Source organism: Podarcis pityusensis (genome assembly GCF_964106645.2).
Source record: "Podarcis pityusensis genome assembly, chromosome: 14".
Lineage (NCBI taxonomy): Eukaryota > Metazoa > Chordata > Lepidosauria > Squamata > Lacertidae > Podarcis > Podarcis pityusensis.
The window spans coordinates 16,741,440-16,767,807 of record NC_138039.1 but is presented as its reverse complement, the minus strand read 5'-3'; the positions used below and the strand labels follow the sequence as shown (position 1 = coordinate 16,767,807).

At 45.0% G+C, this 26,368-nt stretch overlaps 2 protein-coding genes across 6 annotated transcripts in view; one reads left to right on the top strand and one right to left on the bottom strand.

Moving 5' to 3' along the window:
- Positions 1-638: 638 nt before the first annotated feature.
- On the top strand, positions 639-25,818 carry TELO2 (telomere maintenance 2). Of its 4 annotated transcripts, none has more exons than XR_013979604.1 (21): positions 639-690; positions 1,619-1,965; positions 3,702-3,979; positions 5,563-5,631; positions 7,051-7,198; positions 8,248-8,350; positions 9,137-9,205; positions 12,118-12,259; positions 12,919-13,055; positions 13,810-13,898; positions 14,495-14,602; positions 14,718-14,806; positions 15,800-15,891; positions 16,571-16,687; positions 17,016-17,087; positions 17,381-17,551; positions 18,788-18,879; positions 19,856-19,955; positions 21,217-21,281; positions 22,234-23,966; positions 24,258-25,818. XR_013979604.1 is itself a non-coding variant. In XM_080981954.1 (21 exons), the coding sequence occupies exons 2-21, from the start codon at positions 1,634-1,636 to the stop codon at positions 24,994-24,996; spliced, it is 2,487 nt and encodes an 828-aa protein (XP_080838080.1). In that variant the 5' UTR covers positions 639-690; positions 1,619-1,633; the 3' UTR covers positions 24,997-25,818. The 4 variants fall into 4 exon arrangements, 3 of the variants coding, with proteins under 3 accessions (XP_080838080.1, XP_080838081.1, XP_080838082.1); XM_080981954.1 differs by having other exon boundaries at positions 22,234-22,349; positions 24,899-25,818; XM_080981955.1 differs by lacking the exon at positions 639-690 and adding an exon at positions 724-877 and having other exon boundaries at positions 22,234-22,349; positions 24,899-25,818.
- Positions 24,774-26,368, bottom strand: part of IFT140 (intraflagellar transport 140) — a 78,414-nt gene continuing 76,819 nt past the window's right edge. The window contains exons 30-31 of one of the 2 annotated variants that reach the window (XM_080981918.1): positions 26,137-26,368; positions 24,774-24,969 (exon numbers count right to left, since the gene is read on the bottom strand). In XM_080981918.1, the coding sequence (XP_080838044.1) occupies positions 26,165-26,368 (204 nt within the window). In that variant the 3' untranslated portion in view covers positions 24,774-24,969; positions 26,137-26,164. The other variant, XM_080981917.1, reaches the window with a different exon arrangement.

Genomic DNA, 26,368 nt, shown 5'->3' with positions numbered 1-26,368 from the left:
TAACCTACCTCACAGGATTGTTGTGAGAATAAAACCGGGGAGGGGGACGAACATACATGCCAACCTCCAAAATCCTTGGATAAAGAATGGGTTATGAATACAATAAATAAATAAAATTCACCCCAACAGTGAAACCAGATTCGGGATGTAACACACCACCCAGATTCTCAAAAACAGGCCCTCTTCTTCCATGCTCTGGGGCGATAGAAACTTTATTGTTACTGTCTCTTTAAGAAGAAGAAGGGCGGAAGAGAAAGGGGCCGGGCCGGGAGAGCGCGAGAGCTGCGAAGGGTCGTAAGAAAGATCAGCAGATTCGACAGGCTCGGCTCGAGGCGCTCGCACATAAGACAGGAGCGTCGAATCGGCTGCTGCTGTTTAGACAACGTATTACCCGGAGTGCTCTGGTCCATGGGGTCACGAAGAGTCGGACACGACTAAACAACAACAACAATTACCCGGAGTGTTGAGAACGGACCGTAGAGAAAAGGCAGCACAACACACAGAGATAAACTTCCGGTAAAAAGCGACGTCGCTGGTGGCTCCGCCGCAATTGGGCACCATAGAGAGCGCGAAGCAAAAGCTAGAATAACACGCGCGCACACACACACGAACTTCCGGTTGAGGTTCACCGGCTTGATTGGAGAGTGTCTTGGGGGGTCGCTGTTAGCCGTGGCATCATTTCTGCCCTTGGTGAGGCCTCGCCCGGGGGCGGGGGGAAGGCGAGGAGGTGGGAACTTCACAAGGCGGGAAGCGAGGGGCTGAGGCGTTTCTCCCTCACGCCGGGCGGTCCTGTTCTACACATCAGCGTGGGGATTAAGTCCCACTGAATTCAGTGAGCCTTACTTCCGAGTAGACGTGTCTTGGGTTCCGCGTTACGGTAATTTCCAGAGCAACAGCCGTGTTAGTCTTTTGCAGCAGCAAAAAGCAAAAGCAAAGCCTAGCGAAGAAATCTTGTGGCTCCTTAAATACTTAACGCGTTTACAGTATTTTGGCTTAAGCTTTTTGTGGTCGGCAGCCCATTTCGTGAGGGGCGTTCAGAGGTTGTGCTATAATAAATTTGTTATGTCTTTAAGGTGCCAGAAGACTCATTGTTGCGGTGCTAAACCACTGCGTGTCTCCTCAGAACTGAGTTCACTGGGGCTTATTCCTAGGTAAGCAGATAGAGGATTGCAGGCTTAGGCTGAAGTTTCTCTTAGGCCCACACAATACCTACACAGGTGGGAGCATCCTGAAGTTTTGTGCTTGCATGTTTATTTAGGTTTTTAAAATCTCCGCTCCCACAAGGAGGTCAGGATGTTGGTGGTTCTTATTACTTACTATATTTATATCCCACGTTTTCCACCAAGTAACTCAAGGGTACCAAGTCAGACCATTTGTCCATCTCGCTCAGTATTCTCTACTGATGGGCAGCAACTCTCCACTGTTTCAGACTTTGAGTCTGTCCCAGCCCTACCTGGAGATTCTGGGGATCGAATCTGGGACCTTCCGCATACAGTGCAGAAGTTGTACCCCTGAGCCATGACCCTTCCCACTTCTTCTGTTCAGGGGATAGTAATTACCAGCTCTACTTTCTCCAACCTTGGTGGTATTACTTATCGACCTCCTTGTTGTTTTCCAGAAGTGACCAGGATAAATGGATTCTGACTTGCTTCAAGTTCGCCATATAGTACAAGAAGCAATTGGCACCCTATCTGTTTCCAGAGATGGAGCCCAGATCTGTGAGACTTTGCGGACAATTAAGAGCTACCTTGGTGGAACTGAAAATCCACCCTCCATGAAAGAGAAAGAAGAATTTACTCGTAATCATTTTACTACCTTTCTGCAGTGTCTTATCAGTAACCTGAGTCTTGATTGGCTGGAGCAGTTCCAATCAGATGAAGATAAGGAGTTATGGGATTGCTTTTTCTTGGAAGGACCAGCAGACCAAACTTTTATGGTTCTTTTGGACACCATTATTTCTACAGCGTAAGCATGGCTACTGTGCTGTGATCTCTAATTCTAAAACTGTTTTGTTTTTAGGATGCTCTCAATCTAGAGGCCTGAATCCCAAGAGCCCAGTGCTAAAAGCACTTTTGCACACATAGGGAGACTGCTGATTTTTATTTTTGACAGCTGTCTCGCACTTCATCAGATGCCACTCAACATTTCATAGCAGCTTTTTGGAGTAGGGTGTAATGTTTGAGGTGCAGTGGGAAAGAGGATCCCAAAATGTCAAAATGCATATGCAAAGGAGTGTGTGTGTGTGTGTGTGTGTGTGTGTGTTTGTGTTTTAAATCCCACTTGTAGGCTCAGTTCAGATGTAATTCGAAAATCCATTATTTGGTGCTGTGTGAGTTGGCATGGAATAAGCTTTGTGCTCATGCACTGTGTCTTCTCCCTCCTAGTTTGAGTCTGTTTGCCCATCTTAGGTTTCAAGCCAATTACAAACTGTAGTTTCTGAGTTTGGATGTAAGGGCAAACTAGTTTGCCACAAGCCATAAATGGAAGGCAATGCCAAGGGGCTGAGGGTGTGCCTAATCATTCAGCCATGGTTTGGCATAACATCTGAACTGAGTCATTGGCTGCATTCAGGCATAACTCTATAGCATGGTTTTGCACCATGAGAATGAGCATGGCTAAATGTTGGTCTCATGTGCCCTCCTCTTCAGCGTTCATGAGAAGATTGAAAGCTTCTCCTTTCCCTTTAAAACTAATCACAGATCCCTGTATGTTCTAACTTAGGAACTGAGGTTTGTCTAACTGGTTACTTAAAACAAATAAGACTCAAAACAATGTTTTTTAACTAGCTGCTGTTAGTGCAAACCATAGTTCACATGTTTAGAAATAACAGGTGATTGTGGTTAATTCAAAAAACAAAAGCAAAGGCTTTTGATCTTCTCATACATGCCAAGAAGTAGTGAAGAGGAGAAAGTGCATGATCCCAAGACTCATTTTCCTAATATTGAACTGTAGTTTAGTGTTATTTCTGAACCTGGTAAATGTTTCAATATACAGTACTGCATGGACAGAACCCAAATATGCTTTTATTTTACCTCTCACTTTGCAAACGTTGCTATCATGATTGATCATAGTTTTATACCAAGAATACAATTTCTACACCATAAAAAGTTAAAAATTCCCCTTTAGAAAACAATGTAGACTTGACTATTTTGCCTAATTCACACATTCTTAGGTGCAATATTTTGGGCTTCACAGAATTTTGAATCCCTTAGTAAGGGATATCATCCTGAGGTTCAAAGAAAGGAGATGTGTGGTTGCAGGAGTTATACAAGAGTTATGGGGTAAGTGTGTGGAAATAATTGTGGTGTGGATATGTTAGAGGAAGACTGAACTGCCTTTGGTCAAGAATGCTATAATTCTTTCCTGTAGTTGTGTTAGATGTTCTTTAAAATTCCTTCCAGTTCTAAAGGTGGTAGCTAACAGAAATTGATGTTCCTTAGTTGATATAAATGGGTCTGCTTTGAGTATGACTAATGTTGGAAACACCCTAAAATTCTATGATTCTAGAACAGCTTGATGGACATCTGTGAATCCTCAATACGCATTGCTTATATGTTTTCAAGTCTTTGCCCACAACCAGGAATCATAGAAAAGTGTGGTTTAAAAAACAACCACCAGAATTGCAGGTGATGATGTTATCTGTTGAGTTGCTTTTTCCTTATGAATTGAAAACAAAGGCAGAAAAATACCTTTCCATGCAGGCCCAGTTTCCGTCTGAATAAAGTTGTCGATGTGCTGGAGCAGTTCCTGCAGAGAGCTGGACTGTCTGCTCTGATGTGGGAAGTCTGCAAACAACAAACACAAGCTGGCCCTTCAGTCCTACAGGAGGCCATCCTCAATAAGGTGGCCTGTCTCCCTGATCACCTAGGCAACAAGCTCCAGGAAGAAAACCGGCCTGTCTTCTTCCCCCAAAACTACTTCCCGCTGCTTGGTGTGGAGATGCTCCACGTGCTGGAGAGGATCTCTGATTCACTGCGAGGTGAGATTTCACAGGATCTGCTGCTGCTGCTGCACTGACAGGCCATGGCTAAGAATAACAAGTATTTAAAACCAGTTCTGAAATTAGGGGAGGGCGGAGGGAAGGGAAGGGGACCCTTAAGGAAATCTGCAAGACTTGCCCCTGTTTCCTCCCAAGTTTAGCCAAATGACAGGTTTCCCCATAACCTTTTGCAAACAATAGCTAAGGAGGTGTCAGAAAATAGAAAGGGGCCAGACTTTGCCTCTTGTCTTCCAAATAAAGCAGTTAACACAGGTGAAACCGGATGGCTGGTCTCAACCAAACCAAGCAATGCATAGCTGAAGACCAGATTGCTGTCCTCAGCCAGGTACATAGTTACAGAAACAGGGGAAAGATCCTAGCTAGTGACCTTTGAGTAGAGGTAGAGGACCAAATCATGTCCTCCCTTAGTCTTTTAAAATGGAAGCAAAAGGAACCCAACACAAAAGTTAGGGTGGAGGTAGCCTCTCCCCATTTGACTGCCTGTAATTTGAGCACTAGACAAAACAATAACTTTATGCCATGAATCTACATTGGTATAGTAGGAGTATGCAAATACTTTTGAGGTTTTTGTTTTTTTCAGAATTCTTTGTTGTGGATAATTTTTTGTCTAGATACTGCTTGATGAAGAGCTCTGTGAAGACCAAACTTACAAACTGAACTTGGTCCAATAAACTATATTTGTATTTCTTGGTGCCAACACAGTGATCACAGCTATCAAACTACATTGTTACTTAAAATAATAATCTGACACCCGTATATCTTTAGGTGCATGTGAATAATTAAAGGCAGAAGGTTGTGTGTGTGTGTGTGTGTGTGTGTGTGTGTGTATGCGTGCGTGTGCAGTCCAACCAAAATAAAGCACATTTAAATCCCATTGTTGTCAGTGTGAGTCTTAGGCCTAGAGAATTCAAAAAATCTTTTGCAGGTATACAGTAGTTTATTGATTTATATTGTGCCAGTGATGCAGATGGTCCTTTGCATCTATCTCAGGGTACACTGACCAGCCGTGGCTCTCTGGAGTTTTTGCTGGGGAACGTTCCCCGCACCCCTGGAGGGGGTGGGCCTTAGTGGTTTGCTGTGTAATCATCTGGGTCTGCGGTCATTCATGATCTCACAGAAATGGATTAGTTTTCCTAGCCTTGAAAGGAAGGACAACCTATTTTGTGCAGAGCTGGCTTCTCTCAAACCTCATAATGAGGCTTTCATTGAGTAGTGAGTTTTATTCTTCTGAAAGGACTTTGTCATCCTCACTTGCATGGACCCACTTTTCATTCTTCATGTTTAGCTCACTAACAGTTTGTTCTGGGTGTAAGCTTTATCTGAAGAAGTGTGCATGCACACGACAGCTTATACCCAGAACAAACTTAGTTGGTCTCTAAGGTGCTACTGGACAGTTTTTTATTTTTTTTATACATAGCTCCAGGTTATTGACTTCCCCTGAGGACTTCCATTTATATGCCAGTGCTCTGTTCATCTTCGTGGAAGCTTTGCAGCTGGAGCTTCAGTCTCAGTTCTGTGATCTGACAGATCCATCGACTAATGTGGCTTTTCTTGTATTCCAGGTGGCTTGGATTGCTCAATCTCCTTTGTGTCCCAGGTGCTAGGGAAGGTATGCATGCATGGAAGACAAAGTGAGTGCTCTTTAAAGCTTGCAGTAAGCCATAGCTTCCTTTTTAGCATGTCTGCTTTCAAAGTTGCTTTCTCTCTGCTCTGTCACTGGTTGAATCAAACTGCAGCAATTGATTATCACTTGATGTAATGATGCTTCATTACTCCTATGTAGTCTGGTTAGAGTGTTGCAGTTGGTAGTGTGGTTCATATGAACATTTGAAGCAGCTTTATGCTGAGTCAGACCATTGGTCGATCTAGCTCTGGCTAGTCAGCAGCACTCCAAAGTCTCAGGCAGATTTTCCTCCTGCAGCGCTGTTACCTGAACTGAAGTTGCCGGGGATTGGACATGGGACCTTATGAGTACAGAGCCTGTGCCCTACAACTGCTTTATGCACAGAGTCCCCAAGCTTGGCATATCGCTGGAGCTCATTTCACAAAAAACAGTCACACTCATTCTGAAGATTTAACTGTATGTGCATAATGAAGTGTAAGAAATTACACCGTATCGTAAAAAGTATTTAGCCTCTCGAGTTACAACTCTATGAAGATTATTGTCTTATGAGGAGGCTGGAGTCTCTGGAACCTGGAAATATTAAGCAACTTAATAATAATGTTAGTTAATAATAACAACAAATGATGATTTGGGGCCACTAAGGAGAGAATTCCAAGAGAGCTTTTAGCTTTTCCAGATAACTTGATTTTTTGTTCCTGCTGTCTTGCCCTCTTTTCCCTGTACCCCCACCCCATGGCTTGTGAAAAGTCATTGGGTGCTCTTCCACATTACAATAAACCACGTGAGGAAGAGACAAGGAAAGTCAGCTGGAATACATAATCAAGTTACCTGGTAAAGCTAAACCATGGTTTATTGTGGCATGCATGAGCTGCAGTGAACCTTGGGTTCATGTGATTCCTTCCCCCAGACTGGAGGTTAGCCACCTCTGCTATGATGAATTCTTAGAAACTGTCTAAGTTATAAATGACTCGGACAGCCAGGCAGGTGGCCTGGAAGAGGAACTGGATGCTGGCTAAACAGGGAGTATTGGTTTGACAGCCAGTTTTTCTTTCGTATTCTATGTCTCTCTTTAAATGACTTGATCTCAACAGACATGTTGCACACTTAAGACTGAGCACTGCTTAACAGAATGCAGCTGTTATCCCTTTTTCAGCCACTAGGAGGCAGACTTTTAAAGAACAATGCCATGGAAGGAATATATAATGCCATGATTTACAGTGGCGAAGAACAATATTATATGATGTGTGAAGGGCATTCTTATAAAAATGTTTTTAAAAGCTCTCCGTCTCAAAGAACAGCAGGAAAGATCCCCCTCTTCCCACCACCCAAATTATCTTAACTATTGGCCAAAAAAATAAATAAATAAGGAAGTAAAAAGGATTTTTGATTTCAAAGCAGCTCCTTTTCTTCTTCTTTTGGAATGCAGAAGAAATCCTGAACGTGTTGGTGTCCCACCTGACGGATCGTACCCAGTCTGACTGCATCTGGCAGAGGATATGCTGGCGACTGGTGGAGAGTGTGCCAGATCGCTGGGTGGAACCTGTGGTCTGTGGCTTTGTTCAGGCAGCAGCAGGGTAAGCAGCCAAACCTTTGTGTGGAATGATGGGCACATGTCATGCCTCCTTGTATCCTTGCAGCAGTTGAAAATGGTTCCCCCTGCACCACAGTGGTACCTCGGGTTAAGTACTTAATTTGTTCTGGAGGTCTGTACTTAACCTGAAACTGCTCTTAACCTGAAGCACCACTTTAGTTAATGGGGCCTCCTGCTGCTGCCGCGCGACCGGAGCACAATTTCTGTTCTCATCCTGAATCAAAGTTCTTAACCTGAAGCACTATTTCTGGGTTAGCGGAGTCTGTAACCTGAAGCATATGTAACCTGAAGCATATGTAACCCGAGGTACCACTGTACAAATTAGATTTCCTTTCAGCCTGCTCAGCTGTTGAAGTTTGGAAAGGAGGAAGGCTTATTTATTTATTTTATTTATTTATTTGTATGTATGTATGTATGCCTCCTCATAAAACACAGCCCTTTGGGCAACTTACAATAAATGACTCTTTAAAACAATCTGAAAATAAGACGGTTAAACTATGAACTATAAATAACTACAAGAAAAACACAGGTCACAGCACCTCTAAGATGTAAAACACAGACTTAAAAACTGGAGAGAACCTGGCAATATAAGTTGTTTAGGTGGCCTGGGTAACAAGAGAGGTCTCTACCTGGCACTGAAAAGTCCACAGGGATGACACCAGGCAAGCCTTCCTGGGAAGGGGAGTTCCATTACTAGGTGCCAGTACCAAAAAGGCCTTCTCTCTGGTGGTTGTCCATCTCTCTTTATTCAGTGGGAGCACCCCAATACCACACCTGAAAAGAATCTTAAAAGTTTGGTTAGGCCAAGGGTGGTCTTTCAGACATATCAGATTTGAGCAGAGAGACATCTCTCTTGCTTTTATTTGCCCTTATAGGACGGGAACCTGAATATTGCATGTCTTGCTTTGCCAATACATTCCAGACTTCTATTTGTGAATCATCTAGTCTTGTGATCCAGTTGTGATTTTAAAACAGCACCGATTCAGAAGAAAGACATTCATGGTTGAAATGTTGTTTTGTCTGTATTGCTAGACCTGCCGTGCTGTCACGATTGTTGGGGAATTTGGTTGTCAAAAGCAAGAAGGCTCAATTTGTGATGACCCAGAAGATGCTGCTGCTTCAGTACAGCTATCCGGTGAGAGTCCTTGGATGTCATTAATCAGGAGGCAAGCATGTTTGTTGGGATGGCATTATATGCTATGTCTAAGATGGGAGACCTGTGTTTTTACAAGTTGTGATGTTGCGGTGCTTGTGCTCTTGGACTTGCAAGTAGAAGTTTCAGGGTGCCCCTTCTGAGGCAGGTTTGGGGAAATGTAGGCCAGCAGCATCAGGAGGACATCACATTGGCTAACCCTGGTTTAAGGAAATAACCCTGCCATCCTGCTTTCTGACCATAAACCTGTGTGGTGCAGTGGTTAAGAGCGGTAGTCTTGTAATCTGGGGAACCGGGTTTGAGTCTCCGCTCCTCCACATGCAGCTGCTGGGTGACCTTGGGCTAGTCACACTTCTCTGAAGTCTCTCAGCCCCACTCACCTCACAGAGTGTTTGTTGTGGGGGAGGAAGGGAAAGGAGAATGTTAGCCGCTTTGAGACTCCTTAAAGGGAGTGAAAGGCGGGATATCAAATCCAAACTCTTCTTCTAAATTGCATGCACTGTTTTTCTTTTCTTCTAATTTTCTTTTACAATATCAACACAATGCATATCGTAATGGTACACTGAGCATATTTGTAAATTTTACAATTACAACAAATTGGTCCGCTATGAACATTCATTGTCAAGCTCATATTCCCATATAATGATCTGAACAGTAAGTCACCTGGTTTGGTTTATAGTTCATAGCTTACCGGAAGATATTGAGAGAGTTTGTTCTTTCTCAAAGGGTCTGCTGTGATTTCCATTGTTTGCTTTCTGTATGATACAGACTATGGTGCTCCAGAACCTCCTTGGATATCTAGCCCTGGACAACATGCGGCGTCTCTTACTGATCAAGGTAAGCAGGGTAATGGTTAGCAAAATATATTTCTATATATGTGAGAGAGAAAGAGATAACATGCAACTTGGTAGAGTTCATAGGAGTACCTTCCCAGCCCTCTTATGTGTAATGTAAAAAAAACACATCAGAACTAACTTACAGTGAAAGAGGAGTGACCCCAGAGCCACTCATCTTGCCAGCCTGTGTTTCACTCCTTTTCCGTGTGCTAACAAACTAAAGGTTTAAAAGTGAGATAAATGGGTGGTCATTTCAGAGTGGCCTTTCTCTGTCAGTGGATGAGATCTTTTCATAAGGTTGCCTCTCCCACTTGTCACAAGATGCTGAATATCCTGTGCGAGAGAGGATTTGCGAGTTCTGGGGAATATTGGATGTTGATGGAGCACCATTGCACTGAAACCAAGTTGGGTTCTCCATCCCAAAGAAACAGTGGGGTCACTCAGAGGAGAAGATGGTGAAATGCAAACAGGGGACACAGAAAGGGCTGAACTCCTCAATGCCTTCTTTGCCTCAGTCTTCTCCGATAAAGAAAACAATGCTCGACCTGAAGAATTTGGAGCAAATGATTCAGCAGAGGAAACACAGCCCAGAATAACTAAGGAGATAGTACAAGAATACCTGGCTAGTTTAGATGTATTCAAGTCTCCAGGGCCAGATGAACTGCATCCAAGAGTATTAAAAGAACTGGCAGATGTGATCTCAGAACCACTGGCAGTCATCTTTGAGAATTCCTGGAGAACAGGCAAAGTCCCGGCAGACTGGAGGAGGGCAAATGTTGTCCCTATTTTCAAAAAGGGGAAAAGAGAGGACCCAAATAATTACCGCCCAGTCAGTCTGACATCAATACCAGGGAAGATTCTGGAGCAGATCATTAAGCAAACAGTCTGTGAGCACCTAGAAAGGAATGCTGTGATCACCAATAGTCAGCATGGATTTCTGAAAAATAAGTCATGTCAGACTAACCTGATCTCGTTTTTTGACATAATTACAAGCCTGGTAGATGAAGGGGACGCAGTGGATGTAGCATGAAGGGGACGCAGTGGATGTAGCTTACCTTGATTTCAGCAAGGCATTTGACAAGGTGCCCCATGATATTCTTGTAAAGAAGCTGGTAAAATGCGGCCTTGACTATGCTACCACTCAGTGGATTTGTAACTGGCTGACTGACCGAACCCCAAAGGGTTCTCATCAATGGTTCCTCTTCATCCTGGAGAAGAGTGACTAGTGGGGTGCCCCAGGGTTCTGTCTTGGGCCCGGTCTTATTCAACATCTTTATCAACGACTTGAATGATGGACTCAAGGGCATCCTGATCAAATTTGCAGATGACACTAAACTGGGAGGGGTGGCTAACACCCCAGAGGACAGGATCACACTTCAAAACGACCTTGACAGATTAGAGAACTGGGCCAAAACAAACAAGATGAATTTTAACAGGGAGAAATGTAAAGTATTGCACTTGGGCAAAAAAATGAGAGGCACAAATACAAGATGGGTGACACCTGACTTGAGAGCAGTACATGTGAAAAGGATCTAGGAGTCTTGGTTGACCACAAACTTGACATGAGCCAACAGTGTGACGCGGCAGCTAAAAAAGCCAATGCAATTCTGGGCTGCATCAATAGGAGTATAGCATCTAGATCAAGGGAAGTAATAGTGCCACTGTATTCTGCTCTGGTCAGACCTCACCTGGAGTACCGTGTCCAGTTCTGGGCACCACAGTTCAAGAAGGACACTGACAAACTGGAACATGTCCAGAGGAGGGCAACCAAAATGGTCAAAGGCCTGGAAACGATGCCTTATGAGGAACGGCTAAGGGAGCTGGGCATGTTTAACCTGGAGAAGAGGAGGTTAAGGGGTGATATGATAGCCATGTTCAAATATATAAAAGGACGTCACATAGAGGAGGGAGAAAGGTTGTTTTCTGCTGCTCCAGAGAAGCGGACACGGAGCAATGGATCCAAACTACAAGAAAGAAGATTCCACCTAAACATTAGGAAGAACTTCCTGACAGTAAGAGCTGTTCGACAGTGGAATTTGCTGCCAAGGAGTGTGGTGGAGTCTCCTTTGGAGGTCTTTAAGCAGAGGCTTGACAACCATATGTCAGGAGTGCTCTGATGGTGTTTCCTGCTTGGCAGGGGGTTGGACTCGATGGCCCTTGTGGTCTCTTCCAACTCTATGATTCTATGATCCTCACCTCTTCTGGTTTAGCTTGCTAGGGTGGGAAGAGGAGGCGATAGTCACTAACCGACTGAAGAAGTTGGTGGGATTGCAGATGCACCCATGTGTTCCTTCCAGCAGATTGATGAGAATGTTGTGTTTTGGCTGCTCCATCTGGAGGGCAGGGGGGTTGTAGCTGGGACTGTTGCAAAGAAAGACACACACACACACACACACACACACACCCCTTTCTCCCAAGACATCCTGAGTCCAAGGAGCAAGCTCTGCACACACTGGTGGGACTGTCTCCCTGGAGCCCAACCCTTGAGAGGAGGCCTCAGATGGCAATTCAGCCCAGATATGCAGGGCAAAGCTTTCTTAGTAAAGCACAGGGCAGATGATCCTGAGACATTAAGAGTTACTGCCTTGACTAAGAGGTTCTGTACATCTTACTTCTCCTTGACGCTGCTGGTAATTGGGGAGTCTTTACACCCCCAAATTTTGCTTCTGGATAAAAAGGGGATGATGAGAGATCTTAACCAAGCCTTTAAGAGGCATAGGTCTGGCTCCAGCAGAAGACTCCCTCATACAAAGTGGAATTGGGTTCATTGGCACTTAATGTGAAGGTGCCTCCTCTGGTGGACAAAGGGAGTCGGTCACTGCTGGGTTATTATGCTAAGAGGCCCCAAAAGGAGGCTTGTGGGGACAGGGGCAGAATGACACGTTGAACCCAACACTCAGGTTTCTAACGCAGGTTTTGAAAGAGCTGCTGGAGACCTGGGGAAGCAGCACTGCTGTGAAGCACTCCCCAGCGGAGCAGCAGCTGTACATCAGCAAGGCCATTCTGATCTGCCTCTCTCATCTGAAAGAAGCAGAAATACAGAGCGACAGACAAGGTAAGGGAGAGAGAAAAGGACCAAGCTGGCATCTTGGGCCTCTGGACCTCAAAATCTTCATGGTGGAATCTGGGTGACTTCCTGGGAGATGCTCACAGGGTGGCCACGGCAATTGGTTGTATCCGGTACCAGTCTTACTCACAGTATACTTATTGAAATGAATAAGCCTAAGATTCATTCTCTTCAGTGGGACTATTCTGCACAGGACCACCATTGGATAGAACCTATTATCTTGGTGTGAATGTCATAAAACTGCAGTTTATTGAGATGTGGTGAGATCAGTAGGATGTCTTGCCAATAGAGATCAGCTGAGAAGTGGCCCAGCATAGGGTGGGATAGTCCACCTGCAGCAGCCTTCCCTAACCTTGAGACCTCCAGATGTTTTTGGTCTACAGCTCCCATCAGACCCACCTAGCATGTGTGTGCTGGCTGGGGCTGATGGTAGTTGTAGGCCAAAGTATCCGAAGAAAAGGAAAGGTCAGCACTGTCTTCTTCTGCTTGCATTGGAAAGCCATAGCAGATGGTTCAAAAGATGCCGAAATATATATTTGCCCCATTGTGGAAAGCACAACACCTCCTTATCAGGTTTTAAATGTGTCTAAGCTGGCTATTGTGCTTTTTGCTGAATTTGCCTGGTCACCTTCTGCTTGCCCTTCCAGAGCTACTCACAGTCATGATGGAAGGGATGAAGTGTCACCTGGACAGCAACTTGCCAAAGATCCGCCATATGGGGATGGTTGTGGCCGAGTGCGTCAGTGCCAGGGTAATGTCTGAAGGCCCTGCTCTGATATTTCAGGTGAGACAGCCAAGTGAACTTTCTGCAGTGTTCGGTTGTGGCAGGGAAAAAATCCTTTAAATATGCTAGTGGAATATACCTTTGTTATTGTGTCCCAGCTTCTGCCATTTAAAATTGTTGTGTGTATATGTTTGTGTGTGTGACAGAGAGAATGGTTCTGTTTAAATATAATGGGAAATCAGGATCCCACCATGTGAACAAGTCTGTAGGAGCCTTTGCCTCTCAGGAGGAGAGTGCAAACTTTTGCTTCTGCTTTTAGAAAGGCAACATCTCCTTGTTAGGTCCAAACGTGGGGGACTGGTTTGCAAGACCATGGCTTCAGATTTCCCTGAAACCACAGTTGAAACAAACCATGGTCTTTCAAATCTGGTTGTAATGGGCAACTGTGGATTGTTTCAAAAATGGAAGCAAAACCTTATGTCTCCTTGTGGCTGTACAAGAGGCCGGGAGGGAAAGTATGCAAGTGTGAGGCTTGTTCATTCATTTAGCAGGAAACTGTGGTTTCCTGTTATGTCTGAATCCAACCAACATTTAGTCGAGTCTGGCCTTGCTTTTAAGCAGGCACCTGTCTCTTGTTACAAACCTTGTGGGTCAACCTGTTTCAACCATTTTCTGAGGTGAAACAACAAGCGCCATCCCAAGAATGGACTTAGTAAATCAAATTACAGCTGCCACTTGCCTTTATGCAAGAGCCAACCTGTGTACTAGTTCCCTTATTCTATCTTAATGTTTTGCTTTGTTCTCAATGTGTTAGTATGAAGAAGATGATGAGATCAGAGATTTAAAGACCTTGCTGATTCAGAGGCCAGAGCAGATTCCTGACAGTGATTCCCAGAGCATTGGGTAAGTTACCTTTAGACTGCTTCAGATTCAACTAGCACTAGCTGCTTTTTGTCATTGTTTTCTCCGCTGGAGACTTTGGCCTATTTAACACATTAAGCTAAACCATAGTCAAAACTAATCTGCATTAATTTGTGTGGTGCTAAAATACACTTTGTTGAATAAGCCAGGATTATAAACTGGTTTGATCTAACCTTGTTTCAACAAAGCATGGTTTAAGCTAACCACAGTTTCTCCCTTTCAAATGTAATCATAAACTGTGTTTGATTTAAAATAGGAAGCAGGTGTTCCCAGACCTCTCACCATGGCTTGCCAGAGGAGGGCGGTGGGTGGGGGAAGGAAAGATCACATGAGCTGAGAAGCTCACTAAAACATGATGTGGCATTCTGTGCAAATGGGATCTTTTAGTCTACGTAACAGTTTTCTTATTTCTTTGTAGAGTTTCAGGACATAACTTCTGACGTTTTTAGAACCCAGGCTAATTTGCAGCATGTTTGTATAATAGTTATGTTTTCACTTGCTGTTGCACCTCTTTCCTATTATCAGCATAAGCAAGACTTTTCCCTCAGTTGGTAGGAACTTTTTTTTTGGTGCTGCAGGAACAGCAGACCAGCCATGACAACAAGCACTATTCTGAAACCCAGTGTGAAACCACAGCCAAGTGCTTCTGCAGGACTGGACCAGGGGGATGACTCTGAGCTTGATAGGTATGTGGGAAAATGTTGTTTCCAAGCAAGAAGGTAGATATAATGTGGGATCTTCACACTGTGTGCGTGAATTGAAGCTCATTTGAGGAAGAATTTAAATTTGTTTCTTTTTCAGCGATGATGACCTCGTTCCGTACGACATGTCGGAGGACAAAGAACTGAAGAAGACCAAGGCTCCCACCTACATCCGAGACTGTATTGAAAGTAAGGGATAAGGGATAAGATGGTATGAAGTCCATAGCATTGTTCACATGACACATTAAACCATAGTTAGCATGACAAGAGCAAGTAAGAATGAGCCACAGTGAGCCATGGGCCTTCAGACTTCCCCTTCCCCTCCCCTCCTCTCATTTGACCAGGAGAAACAATTTGGAAGCATTTGTTTCCACTTTTGCTTAACTGCATTGTCCAGACCAGCAAACTGTGACTGACACGAACTAGATAGTTTCAATCAAGCAAACTTTAAACCATAGTTACTGAAGCTGGCTTGTTTAAACTAACCATAGTTAAAATTGACCACTGTTTCTGGTCTGTAAAGCATAGCAAGCTGTGGTTAATCAAATACAGAAGCAAAAGCTTTGGAACTCCTTGAAGGAAGAGAGGAAGTGTGCCATGCGGCTTTATCATGGTTGTTCAAATTGTGCAAGCCTATGGTTTAGTGTGGCATGTGAACTAGCTTTCTGGGATGTTTTGTTTGTTTGTATCCCACCTTTCATCCAAGAAACAGAGGACACCGCAGTGGCTCTCAACATGTGATGTGTTTCCTGGTTGAAGTAAACACATTTATTGCCTGTGAAACATCCTGTGGCTTTTCTGTTGGGCTGACACATTCTATGCCTTATTCAGAGCCTCCTGCACTTCTTTACTATCTCCTGTGTCCCAGACTAGGACAAGTCAACATGGTGCCTAACTGATGGGGCTGGACTCCAATTCCCATCATCCCCTAACCACCGCTCATGGGCTGATGGGTGTTGGAGTCAAGCAAATTTTGGAAGGCACCTCATTGGCTACTTTTGTCCCAGACCTATCTATGAAAGACTGCCACAATTATTTGCAAACCCAAATCTTTCAGTTTAAAGCATATGATTGCATGAACTTTCTGCGTTCATGCAACATATATTCCTGGTACAGCATTAACTTGACTGGACAACTGGGAAGTCAAATGCAAGCTTCCTTCTCGTCTTTTCTTTTTCTCAGTCCTGACTGGTCCCGAAGATCCAGACAAGTATGAAGCCACAATGAGCACTCTGGAGTCTTTGATCCGAAGAAATGTGGCAGCTGCTCGAGAAGTAAATGTGACCTGTGCCTCTTGGTTTGATCTTGATTCAGCTTTAGAGATAACCCATGAGAACTTGTTGGGGCTCAGGGGCTTGCCCTTGACAAGTGAGAAATACAGGAGGGTGGTCCCCTTTGCCATTGGAAGGCAATGACAGTTCTCTGTAATTCTGGTGGTGGCAGCAACCCTACGACAGTTGACTTCTTTGCTGTCCAAGGCAAAATATCATATTTGGGGTGTGAGGGGGGAAGGCGCAGTTAGGACTTTAGATCATACGTCCCCAAACTCGGCCCTCCAGATGTTTTGGGACTACAACTCCCATTATCCCTAGCTAACAGAACCAGTGGTCAGGGGTGATGGGAATTGTTGTCCCAAAACATCTGGAGGGCCGAGTTTGGGGGTGTATGCTTTAGATGATTTCCAGTTGCTCTGCACATACGTTGAAGCTCCTTGGCAGCATAATCAGTCTAGGCAACCTTGGTGATCTCTTGAACACCCAACTTAGGGTGTCAAGGTGGCAGCAAGAGATGGGGTATGGGACTGTCATCTCTTCCCTGCCCCCTGCAACTTTTTATTACACTCAATGAGACCAGCTGACTCTCAACTTGACCTGCCTGAAACATCAAGCCTCTTGAATGGCTGAGACTTCAAAACACACACACACACATACACTCTTTGGTATTTTTGTGCAGGTGAGCGTGGAACTGGCAAAGGTCCTGCTGCATCTAGACGAGAAGAGCTACGTAGAAGGCTTTGTGGGGCTTCGTCAAGGCGCTCTGGTGGCCATCGCTGTCACAGACCCAACACCAGTGAGTCCTTGTGCTGTCTTTGGTTCTGACTGCAGGGGCTGAGGATCTGCAGCTGGCCTTTCTTAGCCAGGCTTGGAGTGGGCCATTTGAGAAGCTTAGCTAAGGGGCTGGTAAGAAGAGGAGATTGGTAAGGTTGCACTAGGTGGACAGGGAAAGCCCATCTTACTAGGAAAGAGCAGGAAAGCCATGGGCAGAAGCACTGGAATAAAGCAGTCTGTTCCTCTGCCCTCTTTCCTCTGCCCCTAGCTTGCCAGATTGATGGGGCAGCTTGTAAGACTTAAGAAGCCACAGAACACCTCTAAACTCACCTTTGTTTTCTGTTGCCTAGGTGGCTCAGTTTCTGACCTCTGAGTTCTACTCCCTGAACTATAGTCTCCGCCAGCGCATGGACATCCTGGATGTAAGTGACCCGTTTCCAGCATATTATAAGCAAGCCTTGCGAGAGATAGTGTTACATTGCAGCTAAGAGACTGAGTTACCTGTCGGAAGCTCCCCAGTTCATTCCTCACCTCTGCCATGAAGTTGTGTATATGTGAAGTTCTGACTCCCGCATCCCTTATTTTGCTATTGTAAATGGTTTCTTGTAGTTTGAACGATGCTCTGTGTTTTATATTTGCTGTCCTTGTGAAGCGAGTGGGATGCACTGCACCTCCAGGCTAGAAGCGCCTGACAGCTTCTTGTCTATTCACTCAGGTGCTGGCCAGAGCAGCCCAGGAACTCTCTCAGCCCTTTTCTCCTAAAGCAAAGCAACTTCCTAGTCTGAAACAGCCCAGCATCCAGATCCTGCCTAGCAACAGCTCTTCCCCAGACTGGCAAAAAGTTGTGGATGAAAGGATCCGAAGCAAGACCCGAAGGTTTGCAAAGGTGAAGCCAGGAAATGCAAAACTGCCTTGAGCTGCAGCAGGGGCACATCAGTGCAGACAGACGAGCTGGTCTTGTGTTCAAGGGTCTCCCACTCCATCCAAGAAATATGCTTTTCTGTTTAGTTCAGGCTTCCCAAACTTCTGGTAATGGGAGGGGCCATACATTCACCTACCCCATGTGGAGAGGAGTTCTCTCTTTGTTCTGAAGGCCTTCATAGAAACTTCCTTTACTCAGCCCAGGAGAGACAGCAGCCCACGTTATTAGGGTCTTGTTTGATCAGCTCTCCTCAGTTTCAACCCGTCTATAAATTATAGACCTGTCCTTGATCTCTCCTGATAGGGCTACATTGGTGGAAGCACCTTGAGAGCTCTATCCCTGATCTGGTCAAAGTAACAATTAACAAATTAACAATGGCTCCTTCTATACCACTACTCCAGCATGGAGATTGTTTGCCTTAAAGAGCCAGTCAACACAGCAAGGAAACACTTAGCATACTTTTTATTTCAAAGGCACATCTTGTTCCAGGAAAAGAAAAGCTATAGCATATTCTTATTTTCATCCTGGGATGGGCCTCCTGCCTCTGATGGTCATCTCAAGGGAGGACAACTTTTCAGTCCTGTCTCCCGTCTTTTATTGCCTCCATTTCCCCCTCCCACAGATCTTCTTGTCTATTCATTCAGGTGCTGGCCAGATCTGTGCCATAGAAGGTGATGCAGTACAATCACATTCCACAGTTGGGTCATGCCCTTCACCACCAAACATCACCTATCTCCCGACATCGTTTTTGAGTTAAGCTGATACCACCTGAAATTCAGAAATAGATGTGCTTTCCCTGTCTGTGGCTGAACTTGGTCATAAGATGTTGCACTGCTAACCACAAAGGTGCTTAAGCATTTCAAAAGAAACTTCCCTTTTCTTACTTAGGGGCAAATGGCAACACATTTCATGTTTCAGACACCAGTGCCCTTTAAAACTGATGCTAAGCTGATTAACTATGTTTCCAAATAGTCAAAGCATTACGGTGGATCTGGATTGGCATGTCTGAAATTCATAGAATCATAGAATTGAAAGGACCCTGAGAGTCCTACAATGATCCCTCACAAGGAAAGCAGATTGGTCTGTTTAAGGGAGAGTGAAACAAAACATTGCATCCATGAAGCCTCTTCTGGGGTCTTCGTCAAGTCTCACTTGCTAGTGACAGTTCTCCTGCCTGACCTTTCACTTCGTTTGGAACAGGGCCAGTCCCAAGCAAAGCCACCATCTGCCCCCAACAGATTTGGTCCAGTTGCTGGTCATTTCTTTTTCCCGCTTCTTCGGAACTTCGACAGGTGAGGCCATTTGCATTTTCATGTCCCTAGGGCTGTGTTGTGTTATCAGAGGCATGCATGGAATACATTTTGAATATCTCCTGCAACAGCACCCATTATATTCATGGCTGAAATTTATCTCATTGCAGAAAAAGTAAGCTAGCAATCAACCAGGTGTGTGATTCAGGTTTGGTAGGTGCTGGGCTGTGTGTCTGTATTCCATGTTAATAAATGCACCAGGCATTTATATTTAAACAAACAAGTAGTTTAATTTAAACAGAGTACAGGACTTTTTCTGTCTTTTTATTTTGCCACTCCCAACAGCTCCAAGAGCCAGAACAGTCCAAACTCTTTAAAAAGACTAAACTGTAGTTCACCTTTTCATTTGCAGGAGTGCTGCAGCAAAAATGTCCAAATGGTGCCTTTGCACCCAGGTCCTTGGCTCCTTTTGGAATTGCTGCATGTCTGTTCTTGCTCAGCTTCTGAAAAAGAAGGCTCTGTCTTGGCTCCTGGAATTTGGTTCTCTTTAGCAATAGCAGAGGGTGCCTGATGGAGAACAACTGTTCTCAGCTTTTTGTAAACAACAATTATGATAGGAGCTGGGAGCTGCAGTTTAAGACTAAGGCTTGCTGCTGCTTCTCCTCCTTCTCTTTCATCTTCATAATAATAATTATTAATAATAATAATGATTTTTTTTAACAAATAGAACAAATTGCTGTCCCAGGAAAACATGTATATCAGGTGTCAGAAGTGTGTCTTCACACAAAGGAAACCAATGAAGGTTCTATATATACACCTGTGGGGGGAGAATTCCCCAACCTAGGAGCTGCCACAGAGAACGCCCTCTCCCACCTGGGCCAACTCCCTTCCCAAAACTTTTGAGGGCAGTGGAACTACCAAGAGGCTCCCTTTGCTGATCTTAAAACCTAAGGAGGTTTGTAGGGAAGGAGACCATCTTTCAGAGCCAGTTAGAACATTCTCCCTCTCTGCTTTCCAGGCCACTGACCACCTTTGACCTTTTGGGAGATGATCACCTGGTTTTGGCCCGGCTGACACACACCCTGGCAATTCTGATGTACTTCGCTGTCAACAGTGTGGTGAGGATACTAGATAGGCCCTTCCAAAGTACCTGAGAAGTACACAGTTGCCTGTGTTTGGCTTTTGGCATGCTGTGGTATCCCATCTTTTGCCAAAGGGAGCCAGTGAACACTTGCTTTGGCGGACAGGATGTGAGGGGGTGAAGCATCTACACATGGTGTATGCAGGGAGTTTTTGAAACTGCGTGGTCTGATTCTGGCTCTGAATTAGTAGAGACCATTTGGTTTCAAGGCAGAAGAAGCTGCTCACCTCTCCATGCTTCACTCTGTAATTACCACTGGCTCTGGGAGTTTGCTTCCCTCTGCCCCTCTAAAATCAGGGTGGGAAAGTTGTGGCCTTCCAGATGTTGCTGGACTGTAGCTTCCATCTTCCCCGACCGCTAGCCATGCTTGCTGGGGCTGGGAGCATCTGGAGGGCCACAGCTTCCCTGCCCCAACTCCAAAAGCCAGGTGCTCTCAGGATTCTGCATAAGCTGCTTGGTTTCAGAACTGCAGCAATAAACCAGCAGACCTAGCGAATGCAGGTGGGTGGAACGTCCACTCTCGACACAGCTCTCAGTCACTGTTGCCTTCCCACTCTTCAAGCACTAACATACCCGATGGCCTCCCAAGACTGAGTCCTTTATCTTTGATTGGGTCACTTGTAATTTAAAAAATAAATAAATCCAGATTCCTTGGCCTTGCAAGCAACTCCAACAATGCGTTCAAAAGGGAGATATAAATACGTATCCCACAAAATAAAATAAAAAACACACAATTTGACAGTTTATTTAAATTTCAAATGTGAAGCTCAGTTTTTTAAATGTATGTCAATATTTCTTAAATAAGTGCATGCCGAGTTCCCCCCACTATGTACCACCTGCAGGATGTGGCAATTCCCCTGCCTCCGCCCCCAGGTACGAAGCAGTAGTGCCTTCAATTGTGGATGAGCCACTGTTTCCATTCCTGGTCTCTTAATGTTTGAATCCAGGGCAGACTTTCTGAGGGAGAGTGGAGGAGGCTGCTGATCTCAAGCAATAGCCAGCAGTACTGTTAACAGATGGCAAATTGTCACTGCTTTTCGGTATAATTCTATACCTGCCTACAAAGGAGCAAGTCCCATTGAGTTTGGTGGGGCTTACTCAAAGGAAAGTGACTATGGGATTGCAGCCTTTGCTTACTATATCTTTACCATTTGGATTTTCTGCCTCAGAAAGCAAAATACCCGAGGCTAACCATTCAATGCCTCTTCCATGGATCCTGATTTGTGTGTCTCCTCCAGGTAGCATCTGCGATGGGGAAGGCCCTGCTAGAGTTCGTCTGGACCCTGCGCTTCCATGCAGACACGTGAGTTCTTGTGAGCATCATGGTGGCAGCGGGAGGGACCCTCTGCACCCAAAGCCAGGGAACCCAATCAAGTGGGGGAAGGAGTTTGTTCTCTTCATCCCATTCTCGCCCTTTGGGCCCCCCAGTAGTACCAAGATGCCAGAGCCAGGTGGGGAAGAGAAACGGCTACAAAAAGGGAAAGTCAGGTTGAGTAAAACTGAGGCTGAGAGAGCATTTCAAGTCACACTGCCCTCAAGTTCTTGAATGAGTCAGTCATTATCATAAGCAACACTTTCCAATGTCTGTAGTTTGAATGTGAAACTGATGCAACCTCAGGCATGAATATGTCATTATTATTATTATTGTTATTTCATTAATATGCCCCCTATTTATTTATTTATTTATTTATTTATTTATTTAAATTTAAATAAATAATTTGTTAGTTGCTTTTTCTTGCCCAAGGCAACTCCCAAGTAAGTTAAGTGTAGGTTAACTACAGTAACGATCTTGTAATGTTTATAAGTTCTGGGTTTTTAAACTATTTCGTATGGGTGTTAGTTCTTTTTCCCCTTTTTCTTCCCCCACTTTTATGTCTTGTTTTTTCCCTGTGCACTCTCTCTCCCTCCACACACACACAAAAAGAATAATTTTTAAAAACCCATGTAGATGCATTAAAACAAGGGGGGGGGGAGGGACATCCCACCCATGCTCTAGGAAAGCAGCTTTAGCTACAGCTTTCTTGGTGGTGTTCTTTACACTCCAAATAGCAACTAGAAGATGTGAGTGGGACAGAAATCTCCTGAGTTCAGCTCTGGGTAACTCTCGGTGCAATTCAAGCAACTAAGTTTGGTGACTCCAGCAGAAAAATGAAGCTAGCAAAGCAGAAGGCGGTGTCAAGGCCACCAGCTATCAGTTGGGTAGGGATGAGATTCCTTCCTGCTGGCTTTCACAAGGGCACTCCTTTTCCCTGCAGATATGTGCGCCAAGGGCTTTTGTCATCTGTCTCTTCCACACTCCTGAGTGTCCCTGCTGAGTGCCTTCTGGAGGACATGACGGAGGAGCTTTTAGAGACCCAAGCCTGGCTGGCAGGTGAGAAGTCACTGTGAGAGCAGGCCGTTGGCAGGGGTTGTGCTGAGGTCAACCCTTCTCTCACTCTCTGATATTGGCGAGAGGCAGAGAAGCTACATCCCAGGCTGGAATTTCTCTGTCCTTGTTCCCAGTGTGCTAGTTTGGTCATGTGAATGGGTCTGTCTTCCTGAGGGGTGTATGGAAGTGGGGAATTCCACTGGGCCATTTTTCTCAGCACCCACCCCCACAAGCAAAGGAGGATACAACCAGTCTCCAGTCAGGAGAGGGCAGTTGAGCGTCTCCTGCATGCCCAGAAATGCACGAGGTGATGCAGCCTGACTCAGATTTCATTGCTGAAGGGGCGAGTTGCCAGGAATCAAGTGCCACATGTCCTACATAAGCTCAGAAGCCTTCCCATTTCTGCCCTGGGTTGCTTTCCCTCACCATTTGGATCCTGAGAGTGAGCTTCCCACGGGAGCTGGAGAGGATGTGACACCAGCACAGCTAGTCTTTGATCCCGGGACTGGCTGCTAGAAATCTGTGCCCTTAAAAGGGAAAAGGGCTGCCATGGAGCCTAAAGATTCCCTCTTTTCCCATGCCGTGGTGTGTGTGGAGGAATAGGCTTTTGCTGTCCTCGAGCGTAGCCTGCTGAGCAATGAGTTGAGGCTAGCCTGAAAGGAGACGGGATGCATGGTCTTGGGCTGATAACGCTCAGGAGGGCAACTGGACAGGTGGAGAAGAGTCTTCCTGGGCTGGTGCTAAAACCCCATATCCTCCTAGGCAGATGGAAAGTATTGTGTAATGTGAATAGGGTATGATTTGCATACGCAGTCAAGGTGTTGAGGGGCAAAGTCATCACATATTTAAACATCTCTCCAACCATGATGACTAGAAACTTTGTCCTTGTGGGTAACATGTTGCCTGGCTCATGAAGCGCTATAGGCATATGGAAAGGGAAGGCAAGAGCTAGTGGCTTAGAAAATTGTGATAGCACAGAGGTTTTGACTTTTATTTCTTCTACTGGGCTAGCCATCTGCTTCCACGGTGCACACTCTCTCGTTAAATGAGCCTTTGTTACATTGGGGCAACTGCTGATGTTAATCATTTTGGACTGCAGGCTGCCCTTAGAACTGTGTTCCATTCTGTCATTTTATAAATAGAGGGGGGCTATCTGAGTGAGTCATGTACCCAGACTGACCTAGTGCTAGGCTTCAAGCGCTTAGCTTGTGCGCACAGGATTTCCTCCCACAGACTCGCCACTTGTTCAGGCTCCCCTCTGCTCTGACATCCTGATTTCCACTTTGCAAGACTGTTAGAAATATAGAGCTGCCAGCCACCCCCTCCCTCCCCCTGGTACAGTGCCTATTTGCTGCCTAGCAAGCAAAAATTCAGTAGCTGAAATTTATTCTGTCCTGGCATCTGTGTGTTGGGGGGAGGGAATGATTCGCCTGCTGCATTTCTCAATTCTTAATATGTCTGCAGCTGTTTAAGGTACAAAAACCTAGCCAGAACAAGACCGGCAAGCCGAGTTGATGTGCCGTATAGCACAGTGCTCAAGACAAGGAATGATGCAAGTGCCACATCAGATGCTAACTTTTCTGTATGGTATGAGGACTGTTTGTGCTTCACAGTACAGTGGTGCCCCGCAAGACGAATGCCTCGCAAGACGAAAAACCCGCTAGACGAAAGGGGTTTCCGTTTTTTGATGCGCTTCGCAGGACGAATTTCCCTATGGGCTTGCTTCGCAAGATGAAAATGTCTTGCGAGTCTTGAGATTTTTTTCGCTCCCCCCCCCCCTTTTTCTAAGCCGCTAAGCCTTTAATAGCCGCTAAACTGCTAATCGGGTTGCTTCGCAAGACGAAAAAACCGCTAGACGAAGAGACTCGCGGAACGGATTAATTTTGTCTTACGAGGCACCACTGTACAAAGAAGTGCATACCTCGTTTCATAAAGTTGCCGGTTGATAAAAATGCATCTGTACAAAGTGGCTTATTGTTGCTGCATTGTGCAGTTGGAAGCATACCTCTGAGTATGAGGGCAGAAATTTCTTTCACACACAGATAGGTGCATGCCTGAAATGGCTTTATGGAAGTCACCACTTCACATAAAGTTTTATGCAAAATGTGGATTTGTAAACTTGAGCTGGGTTTGTGTGGGAGTCAGGCTTTAAATTCGTCCTTTAAAACTAGTTTAGAGGTAAAGAATCTGAAATACTGAGCCAAAAAAAGAGCACGTTCCAGTGTTCCCTCAGTTACTCAGTGTTAAAACTCCTCCAATCTTTACTTGGTCCTGTGGTTAAAGAAAACAGACAGCTGCTGCAACTTTATCTTGCCAGCACCTAGTGCTGAGATGTTTTGGTTACACGGGGTAACTGTGTAAAAAAGAAATGTTGCTAAATAAAGTTTAGTCTAAAATCAAACAAGCTGGATATTTGGAGAGCTGGGGTGGGGATAACTTCCTTTTATTGTTCCTTTACTGAAGCACACTTGACAGTTCAACTAATGCTCTACAGGGATTTCCTCGAGCCATTCTTTCCTCTCCTCTTGTCTGTCTTTTCCTATTTTCTGCAGATGTTGCAGAGAAGGACCCAGATGGTGACTGCAGAAGTTTGGCACTGCAGAATCTGCTACTGATGGAAAACCTGAAGAAAAAAACTCTTGAAACGTGAAGGAGGGCTTGATGATGGAGATGCCCTTTGCCTGCCCTCTGTCCAGCTGGTGGCTCAGAATCTGCCCTGTCTCTGCTTGGAGGACAGGAATGGAAGGAGGACACTGAGCTGTAAGCCATAGATAGGTAGCTTAACATCTGGGCTTGGTAGCAGAGGGTAGTTGAGTATGCATTTGTTGTTGGTCTGTTGGTAGAGAGGTGTGCTGGTACTGCTGCTTTTCTGCAAACACACACTTGTGTGTGCATAGGCTGACACTGTAGCCAGGACAGGAGCAAAGAGACTATTTACTCAGTGTTCTTGAACCAGGTTAATATGAGTATGTTGCAAAGGAAAGGATCTACGCCAGCTCCTAGAACCTGTGTGTTGTTCGTCTCATCTGAGCTCTGGATAGAGTATGGGCTCTTTTTGACTTTGGGTCCTTACTGGGTATCATGCATTAACTTCTGTTTGACTTTTGTGCATGACTACAGTAGCCAATGGTAACACAGCAGGACTCTATTGACTGATCAGGTCTGATAAAATGGCTTGAAAGTGCTGTTAACTCAGCCTAAGATGTTCACTGAACAGAGGACTGGTGAACAGGTCATGTGGCTCATCTGCCAAGAGCGGATGAAGTCATTTCTCCTGGCACTATTTCACACACACTGCAAAAAGCGCACTCTCAACTTGCACTAAATGTGATGCATTTTCTGCAAAGTAACCAAGAGGAGAAGGGGGTGGGGTTGAGGGAAAATGGAAGTCATGTTGGATGCTCTGTTTGATTACATCAGATTTTCAAACAATGTGTTATGATGCTTACATCAAGTTCTGTTTTGGCCCAAACCTCTTGGTCTCTCATCTTTTCTGATATACAAAATTACTCAAGACATTTGTGTTTCCCAAAAATGTAATAAAAGTACTAAAATACCTGAAAGTGGGCTAAAAACAAAAATGGCATATACATATGTTTACCACTACTAACTTGCTAAGAGATGCACAAACCTCAACAACTGGGCAGTGCATTCAAACCATAACATCTTGGAAAAAGCCAAGCATACAATATAGCTTAGAAACTGGCTTCTCACCAGTCTATTTACCCCTAATAAAATGAGACAAGGCAATCCTTTGGCTCTCCTCTAACAGTGCAGGAATAGAAGTTACCATCTTACAGGGACCAAGCTCAGACTGCTTAGGAAGCCTCTGCTTCATCAGCCACTTCGTCTTCCACTCCTTTCTCCTCCATGCTGTTGTGGCGAACCCTCTCTGGGGCAGTGTTTCGGCTCAGAGGAATGCCCAGTCCCCTGTGGACTGCCTCCACAGTCTGTTGGCTCACATAGTAATTGAGGTTGACACAGGGAATCTTTTTCCGCAACTCTTCTAGGTACCGGTAGGC

Excerpts from the sequence above, each read along its gene's own strand:
- TELO2 (XM_080981954.1), top strand. The coding sequence starts at position 1,634 with ATGGATTCTGACTTGCTTCAAGTTCGCCATATAGTACAAGAAGCAATT. Across the intron at positions 5,632-7,050 it reads ATGCATGCATGGAAGACAAA|AAGAAATCCTGAACGTGTTG; the intron begins GTGAGTGCTCTT and ends TTTGGAATGCAG. Across the intron at positions 9,206-12,117 it reads GGCGTCTCTTACTGATCAAG|GTTTTGAAAGAGCTGCTGGA; the intron begins GTAAGCAGGGTA and ends TTTCTAACGCAG.